Genomic DNA, 8328 nt, shown 5'->3' with positions numbered 1-8328 from the left:
AAAGAGTGTTTGCATGTGAGGCCCGAGAACTATACTACAGGAGGTGCCGTGAAGCCTCTACTGGTCATACATCGGACAATAGAGTTCTTAAGCAACGGAAAATATTGGTCGCAGCATCCGTGGGTAGTTATGGGGCTTACCTAGCTGATGGTTCAGAATATAGGTATATTGATACAACATTCCTAGCCACCACGCAATCTTCTTTCTTTGCGTTTGATGTTCTCTCTGTATTGAAGATATGGCCAGGGAAGGATGATGCTAATGTTTTCATACTAGCTTTCTATGGTGTACATCCGTGCTTACAAGATGTATTAGCAAGTGTTGATGCTTTTACTTGAAGACTTTGACCAGCTTACTATATTATTTTGAGAACTAATTTCTGTTTGCATTATGGTTTGAGTTTAGCTTACATTGGGCAATTTACCTATGTGTTTCTTGTTCTTCTACAGTGGTGATTATGGAGATGCTATGGATCTGGGGTTCTTGAAGAATTTCCACCGAAGGAGGGTGAAGGTTCTTGCAGATTCTGGGCCTGATCTTATAGCCTTTGAAACAGTACCGAACAAGCTGGAAGCTCAGGTACTGAAATTTTGTTGCCCCAGCCACCTAGTTTTGTTGTCACAAATAGGAAGAAATTAAATGCCGACTTCAGTTATTTTTATTGTTAGACCTTTTCAGAGTATTTCTTGTATGATGTCATAAGTTGTGTTAATAATGAATAAACATGAGACATAGCAAAAGATTTAGGATAGTCTGTGTGGTAATCTGGGTTGTTATCCTTAATGTGAGTTTAGTTTGTATTGATAAGGATTTCTGCCTCCAGGCTTTTGCTCAGCTTCTCGAGGAAGAAGAAATTAATATTCCTGCATGGCTGTCCTTCAATTCAAAAGATGGAGTCCACGTGGTTAGCGGTGATTCTTTGCCTGAGTGTGTTGCCGTTGCTGAGTCATCCAACAAAATTATTGCGGTAGGAATTAACTGCACTCCCCCGAGATTTATCAGGGATCTTATTTTATCCATCAAGAAGGTACTCAGTGGCCTCTGCACTTTTGTTTTCTTGTATTATATTATTTGCTCTTCTATTTATAGTGGTGCATATGATCTGATCATTGGTTTTGTCGTGTTCTGATTTCCACTTTAAATATTGTTTGATTAAGTTGTAGTTTTTGATCTAGTCTTCATGCTGTGGTTTGCAAATGGATTTCCCTTGTGTATTAGTCGATGTTACTGTTATCTTGTAGTATAAAGATGAAAAGAAAACCATGACGTGAAGAGCTGCAAAATATGCTGGTCATACAATTTTTTTAATAATGGAAGCCTTTTTTTCCTTTTATCTTTCTTTCCACTGATGTGGTGGTGGTAGTTTGTACTGTGCAACATCAACTGATGTGAAATAGTCAATTGTGTGTTTTAATGTCATACCTGAACTTTTGGACGAGCTCTAGCCGTATAATGCTAATCAAAATCATACTTATATTTGTTGCTCTTGACTTGATTGTACCTCAGGTGACGTCTAAACCCATACTCATTTACCCAAATAGTGGTGAGAGTTATGATGCTGACCGCAAGGAGTGGGTGGTAAGGTTTTCATTCTGTTTTTAAGTTTTTGTTCTTGTGAAAATGAAAGAAAGATTGGCCTCAGATTGTTTGCCTATTCTTTTGTTCACCTCATAATAATAAGTGCATGTTTTTATATTGAAATGATTATTTAAAGATGGCAGATCACCTTGTATTTTGACAACACATGCATTTTTGGAAGGCCTCAGAGAAAATCTGAGGAACAACACTGGTTTCCTCATGCACAAAGAACACGAATACTGGTTGTCCTGGTATCACACATTGTACTTCTGCTATGTATTAAGGAACAAAATGGAACACTTTTCTTTGTAAATAATGTCAAGTATAATCCTACGTGTTTTCTTAAGATCAACAACTCCAGGAGTTGCACAGATTGTAAATTATGAAACTTTATCTGATTTGGCTGATATCTGGCCAAGGTGTTATTCCAATCCTGCTATGAATGTCTTATTTTTCATTGCAGCAAAACACTGGGGTCTCGGATGAAGATTTTGTTTCATATGTAAACAAATGGTGTGAAGCAGGAGCATCACTTGTAGGAGGTTGCTGCCGAACAACTCCCAACACTATCCGAGCCATTTATAGAACTCTATCTAGGAGATCTGTCGCCCCTTCTTGAGGCTCAATGGCGGGCAATTCAAGAGGAAAGGAGGTCTTTATGGCTATTAGTCAAGTTGAAAATGCAATTCAGTTCGTAACTGATGAAGTTTTGCTTCAACTGTAACTGGAGAGGGATGAGACTCTTGACTCACTGAGAGAGATATGTCCAGGTTTTACAGGTCAGGCAACTTATAGATGGACTGTTGGACTCACTTGTATCATATTTGTGACCATTAAGCGTTCAGCTGTTGGCAAGACTTTTATGTAGTGCTGGTTTTTCTGTCGAAAGAAATTTCCCTCTTGCTTCTTAGTTTGTTGCTTGCCAGATCATTCTTACGTTTCCTGAAATTTTAAACTTGAAAGCGCTCATCTGAACTCATACATTATGAGATAGGCTGACATGAATTTGAATGCTATTGTCAAAAGTGGGAGATTAATTTCCTGTCAAGAATCAAATCACCGAATAGTTGATAATACATTTAAATTCGTGGTGGGGAACACAAAGTTCGCTTCCAACCTGCGGGGACATTAAGAGCTCCGACCAAGAGCAAATTTTGCAATTTTACACAGCAAATTGTCGCCAACTCCAGATCCTTAACAGCACACTAATTCCAAACCAGAAATGCTGAAATTTCATATGACAGACCAACAAGACCATGCAGATCAAGAGTCAAAACCAGAGTAGATCCCACGGTCTCTCAGCAACCTCTTCTCTTCTTCAACATAGTTCTTCCCTCTGCTTGCTTGGCCAAGATCTCTTTTCCTCTTCTCTTTCTGTTGAAAGGAGGCATTCCTTTTCTCCTTCCGAGTTTGAACATTTAAAAGCTGCTGTCCATCAGCTATTGCAGCCCGTGTTTTCTGCCGATCTTCAAAAGATTCTTCTACATCGTTTGCTTGTTTTTCCTTCCCCGACGACCACGACCAGTCCTGCTCCTGCTCTGGCTCCTTTGGTGGTGGCACGCTCAAGACTGACAGCCCACCTTTATATCCATGTCGACTCAAAGCTTCAAAGTCTATCCCTTTTTTCTTCTTCTTTCCAGAATCCGCTGAAATCAAGAAGCAAATTCAAGCCATCAACTCTTACTCCTCTTACAGCTGAAGAATGAAAAAGATCCTTGCTTTCCTTATTTTACTTAGAGTCATACTTCATCCAAAATGATTAGTTGATAGTATAGCAATATCAGGCTAAAAGATCGCTTAAACTGCCATTCTTTATCCAAATTCCTCATCACTGATGATCCAACACATTAGGCTAGATCATAACTTTTTGAGTATAAAACTGAACCAGGTTTCTATCAATCAAAGACTCCGACTTTGAACATTTTTGTTGTTCGGTCCAGAAATAAGCATTTATACTCAAGAAAAGAATTATTTCAAAAGCATTTTTGGACTGTATGAAATATTTTAAGTAAATGCGAATGAAATTTACAGCCGGATTGAACTAAAAATCAAGATAATTAGACTTCACCCGCGAAAAGAATTACTGACTAATTTCAAGATTTACCTAGAGAAGGCTTGAGCTTCGAGGATTCATCCGTACCCCCCTTCCTAGATTTCGAAACCCCATTATTATCTTCGGTATCGGTATCTAGGGTTGAGGAATCATCGGAGGACGATGCATCATCCTCGCCATCGCTCCACCTAAGTCCCCTTTTCATTTCCACGTTTGATTGATCTCTATGTTTCTTATGTACGCATCTGATGAGCTGCAGAATCCGCGGTTGAGAAGAGTAGTAGGGTTTCGTTGCCCCGGGAACACACAGCGTAAATCCGACGCGACTCTCTGTCGAGGCGGCGTCGTTGGGCTATAGCGTTTGTCCCCAGTTATTGACCGTAAAATAAGACCCGGGCTTTAGGCGGGTCTAAAAAACCGGGGATTTTAATTTATTGATGTGACTTCAACGATTAAACCCTAATCCTTTCAAAACCCAAATGCACCTCTTTTCCACCCGGTTGAAGGGATGTTCGTATAATTTTTATTTTTGTAGTAAAAATAAAATGTAGGAGAAAATTAAAAATTAAAAAAAATAAGTGAAAAACAGATAGAAGTTGAAATGTCGGGAAAAATGATTTAATCTTTAAAAGTTTGTAAATGTTGCTTATAATTTTTAATTTAAAATTAACTTAATTTTAATCCATTCGAAGCAGAAGCTACGGATTAAAAAAATACTTGTTTTAATTTATTTTAATAAATTTCAAGTGGTTTTAAATAATTCAAAACCGTTATTTACAAAATCAGTGGATAATTTGAACATTTATTTTATTCACTTTTCACACAACTTCAAGGATTTCAAGTGAGTCGTGCTACTCTATGTTGGGTCTAACCCGTCAACTAAAAAATTGTTTCAAATTATTGCCATCCACGATTCCTGAGACATGAAAATAGTAATCAATTTCTCGTTTATAGTGACAGTACAACTTTCACACTACTTCTCAACATGTCATGGCTCATGAGACCATGAAATGGAAGCTAGTAGCATCCCGACGCTGCTGACGACGCCACTACTGAAGTTGAATACGTAGCAGTTTTTGAAGTCAAGAGGCTGTTTTAACTACATCCAAAAGTTGAGCGTAGTACCTAGCAATGCCGGACCCATGGTTATATATTATGATAACAAAGGAGCAACAATACAAGCAAAGGAACCGAGATGTCATCACAAAGCCAAAGACATCCCCAGACGTTGCCATCTGCCGAGCAACTTCCAACGCTATCTGAGCAATTTATACAACCCTCTCCAGCAGATCTTTCGGCCCTTCTTGAGGGTTGGTGCCGGTGGCAGGCAATTCTTCAAGAAGGGAGGTGGTGGTGATGGTGGTTATTAGTCAAGTTCAGTTGTGCTTCAAGTGTAACTGGAGAGAGATGAGACTGACTCTCATTGAAAGCAAGATATGTCCAGTTTTTACAGGTCTGCAGGCAACTGATAGATGGACTTCTAGTCGACTCGCTTGTCTCAATTTCATTCTTTATCCAAATTCCTTGTTATGATGATCCAAGAACAAGAACAGGTTCAGAAGTCTGGACCCGTATATGCCCAGCACTTAAATCTAATGCATGTTCCGTTTCATGTAACTTATGTCTTACAGCATGCATGGTAGGATTTTACTTTTTCTATAGTTCAATTCCATACCACTTTTGGGATTATCATTTTAATTTCATAATTTGGAGTACTTATGTTCTATGTCCCAATTAATGAGGAATAACAGAGGCATCCTGCAGTCCAAGTAACAGCACAAATTGTTCAACCATCACAGCAACTGAAGAATACTAAAAGATTTCCAGATAAAATGGGTTCTTGCAAGTGAGCAACCAACATAAATTTAGACAAATCTGTAATGATAATGGAGATAAACACAAGCAACACCCCTCAGTTTAACTACCCAAGAATTTGATGGGGAAGATTGAATCGCCTTGAGAAGCTTTCAGCTTTGAGGATTCACTCGAATCCCCTCTTCATAGACTTTAAACCAGCATTAGTTAAACAATAGAAATCACAACAGCATCAAAGCTGTTGTTTTTGACTTTTTATAACTCTGGCTGCCTTTCAGGTTACTATCTTTTCAAGATTTGGCGACACCTCTTATGCTATATTTGCAAATGCTTTTGCCACATTCAATTCAGCTTCTGCGATATTCGCAATCTGTGCTATGTTTAGAGCATTTTGATCAACTTTCTGATCTGAACATAGCTTCAGTAGATGGGCCAAAGCAGCTGTGAAAAATTGGCACAGTTTTGTTTGTAAATCCCTCAGAATCTATTTCGGCACTGATTATTTTCATCCACTTGCCAATACTAGAGGTTCTGAAATTACTATCCACGACCTCTGCAAAGCTCTTCAGTTGTGTAAGGTCCACCACATCAATGGACATCCATCTCACTTCATTGTTCCTGTCCTTGAGGTTATATGCTAGCAGCATTAGCTCTCCAACATGCCCAAGTTCTAACTGTCCATGGAGTCCTGCACATGCCACATTCAATGATCTGATCATCATTGGAAAAATGATGTAGCCTATAGATTGGCTTTTTCTCCGGCTCCTCATCCGCCCAAGTCATATTTGCTGAGACCGTTCCAAAGGGATCATGGTCGTAGGGGGCACTGTCACAACAACCCTTTGCTCAGTTGACGAAGATGCAATAACACACCCCTCTACCACAAATTTTATGATGTAGACTCGATTACTTGGGCCGGTCTCCTGTCAAATGCAATGAAGGTCACGAACCTAGTCATAATACTTCTTGATCGCCCATTAACCCTGTCCAAGTAAGTATAACATTAACCCTGTCCAATTATGGTATTACTGTTTAAATACGCATGTTAAGCCAGTCACACATCGTTCATAGTACAACAAAAACTTGATAAATTTGTACACATTAGTATAATTATGTCATATACTAAAAAAAAATTATAATTATTAAATTAAAAAGTATTCACTAATAAGAAGATAAAAATTGGTTTTGGGACAGTCGGGCAAAATAAAATATCAAACACCTAAACAGGTTTCCCGCCCAAGAGCTTCTTCCTCTGTTGTTTTTTATGATCAAATGAATGCAAGGCTCAATAATGGATGCTCTGTACAACACTCATGTCAAGCTATTAGCCTTTGATTTCCTCTCTCTTTCTCCCAACCCAAGTTGCCCAACAGACCCATCATCATTCTGTCGTAAGGGCACGCCTCTGTCACGGGCTGAGTCAGTCGGAGTAATTGTGACCCGGGAACTCAAACCCGGAAAATTCCTCAGGTTCATTATTGACGATGGGACTGGTTGCATTCCTTGTGTCCTCTGGCTCAACCAACTGACGTCTCCTTACTTCTCCAAGCGGAACCCATCAGGTGTTCGATTAATTGCTCAACTGGCGAGTAAGTTTGCTGCCCAAATCCAATTGGGTGTTGTTGTGAGGGTACGGGGTAAGATTACTGGGTACAGAGGGATGGTTCAGATTACGGTTTCTGACGTTGTTCTGGAGAGGGATCCTAATGCACAAGTTTTGCATTGGTTGGATTGTATTAGGTTGGCAAGGAAATGCTATGATAAGTACTCTAAGAATGGTGTCTGATCATTTTAATGTCTGTGTGAAGGTTATCACTTCTTTCACTTGTTTACTATCTGGATGCTAGTTAATTTCATGAGAACTAAAGGGATGGAGTCCTTGATCTCTGTGTTTCAGGTTTGTGGTAACAAACAATGAATCCGTAGTCGTTAAATGTCGGCTTGCGATTACTATAAGCACTTCTAGTTCTTAAATTTCGGCATTAGGCATGTAATGTAAATCTCCCATGGCATGTGTTGCTAATGTAGTGGTCATTCTTGATTTGGGATTATTGTGCATTAACATTTAAATTGCTAATTGTTAAGTTTAAACTCAGAAACGGTTCGTGCAGAGACCATAATTCAGTTGCACAATTAGGATGACATAGTTAGGAGTTAAAGAATTCTTATTCAACTTGTATGATTGAGTTTGAGGATAAGTTGGTGTAAGAGTTATTCCTGCTTCACCAGGGCAGGAGTATGGTTACATAAAGCCAAACATAGGAGAGATGTCATTCAAATGCTTGCCCCATATAGCAATCACCACCTTGATATTATCTCCAGTTGTCTCGAATGGTTTAATCTTGTGCTGGTTTTGTCACTCTTGAGGTGGTCTCTTTATTAACGATGGATGATGGGACACTGACAGATTGTAGCTATTAATCCTTTGGCTTCAAATTGTGGAGTAGTAGGTGATGTGTAGATGGTGGAGCCTGTGTTTTCTCACCAAAAAAGCCACATGAACAGGTATTTTGCTTCTTTATTTCAGTTCATTTGTCATTTAGTTGTGTGAGTGTGGGTACCCTTCTTCTTGTCTCAGGTATAGGAAAAAAGAAAAAGAGAAACCACTATGAGTATTTTCAAGTGGTAGAAGGGGTTGCTATGGGAGGATGGGGATGTAAAAAACCGGAGAAAAAGAGGGATTGAGGACTTGATGTGTATGAAGAGGGTGGTGAAGGCTAGGAAAAAGCAAGAAAGACAGTGACAAGATTTTTGGGCAGGTCAATGAAATTTGATATGAACATAATCTGTTTCACAAGTTAAATATTTGGTGAAAATTTTTCTACCCTCAGTTTTACACCCTTTGGTGAAAACTTTCACATCATTCTTGAAGAGCCCTCTTT

General features: G+C 39.0%; 3 protein-coding genes across 3 annotated transcripts in view; 2 read left to right on the top strand and 1 right to left on the bottom strand.

Annotated features, from left to right (window-relative positions):
- LOC105163294 (homocysteine S-methyltransferase 2) overlaps positions 1 to 2488 on the top strand; it is a 3968-nt gene extending 1480 nt beyond the window's left edge. Inside the window, 6 exon segments of the mRNA XM_011081584.2 lie at positions 1 to 9; positions 11 to 163; positions 450 to 579; positions 824 to 1027; positions 1507 to 1578; positions 2042 to 2488. The exon segment at positions 1 to 9 is cut by the window's left edge and continues 65 nt beyond it. Coding sequence (XP_011079886.1) covers positions 1 to 9; positions 11 to 163; positions 450 to 579; positions 824 to 1027; positions 1507 to 1578; positions 2042 to 2197 — 724 coding nt within the window. The 3' untranslated portion in view covers positions 2198 to 2488.
- LOC105163293 (UPF0690 protein C1orf52 homolog) lies at positions 2635 to 4035 on the bottom strand. The gene is made up of 2 exons (XM_011081583.2): positions 3683 to 4035; positions 2635 to 3224 (listed from the first exon to the last, which is right to left on the bottom strand). The coding sequence occupies exons 1-2, from the start codon at positions 3834 to 3836 to the stop codon at positions 2842 to 2844; spliced, it is 537 nt and encodes a 178-aa protein (XP_011079885.1). The 5' UTR covers positions 3837 to 4035; the 3' UTR covers positions 2635 to 2841.
- LOC105163291 (CST complex subunit STN1) lies at positions 6595 to 7955 on the top strand. The gene has a single exon (XM_020694518.1). The coding sequence runs from the start codon at positions 6723 to 6725 to the stop codon at positions 7230 to 7232; it is 510 nt and encodes a 169-aa protein (XP_020550177.1). The 5' UTR covers positions 6595 to 6722; the 3' UTR covers positions 7233 to 7955.

The sequence above is a fragment of the Sesamum indicum genome, linkage group LG6, assembly GCF_000512975.1.
Source record: "Sesamum indicum cultivar Zhongzhi No. 13 linkage group LG6, S_indicum_v1.0, whole genome shotgun sequence".
Classification (NCBI taxonomy): domain Eukaryota; kingdom Viridiplantae; phylum Streptophyta; class Magnoliopsida; order Lamiales; family Pedaliaceae; genus Sesamum; species Sesamum indicum.
This window is presented reverse-complemented; position numbering and strand designations above follow the sequence as displayed.

Excerpts from the sequence above, each read along its gene's own strand:
- LOC105163293 (XM_011081583.2), bottom strand. The coding sequence starts at position 3,836 with ATGAAAAGGGGACTTAGGTGGAGCGATGGCGAGGATGATGCATCGTCC. Across the intron at positions 3,225-3,682 it reads GAAGCTCAAGCCTTCTCTAG|CGGATTCTGGAAAGAAGAAG; the intron begins GTAAATCTTGAA and ends TCTTGATTTCAG.
- LOC105163291 (XM_020694518.1), top strand. The coding sequence starts at position 6,723 with ATGCAAGGCTCAATAATGGATGCTCTGTACAACACTCATGTCAAGCTA.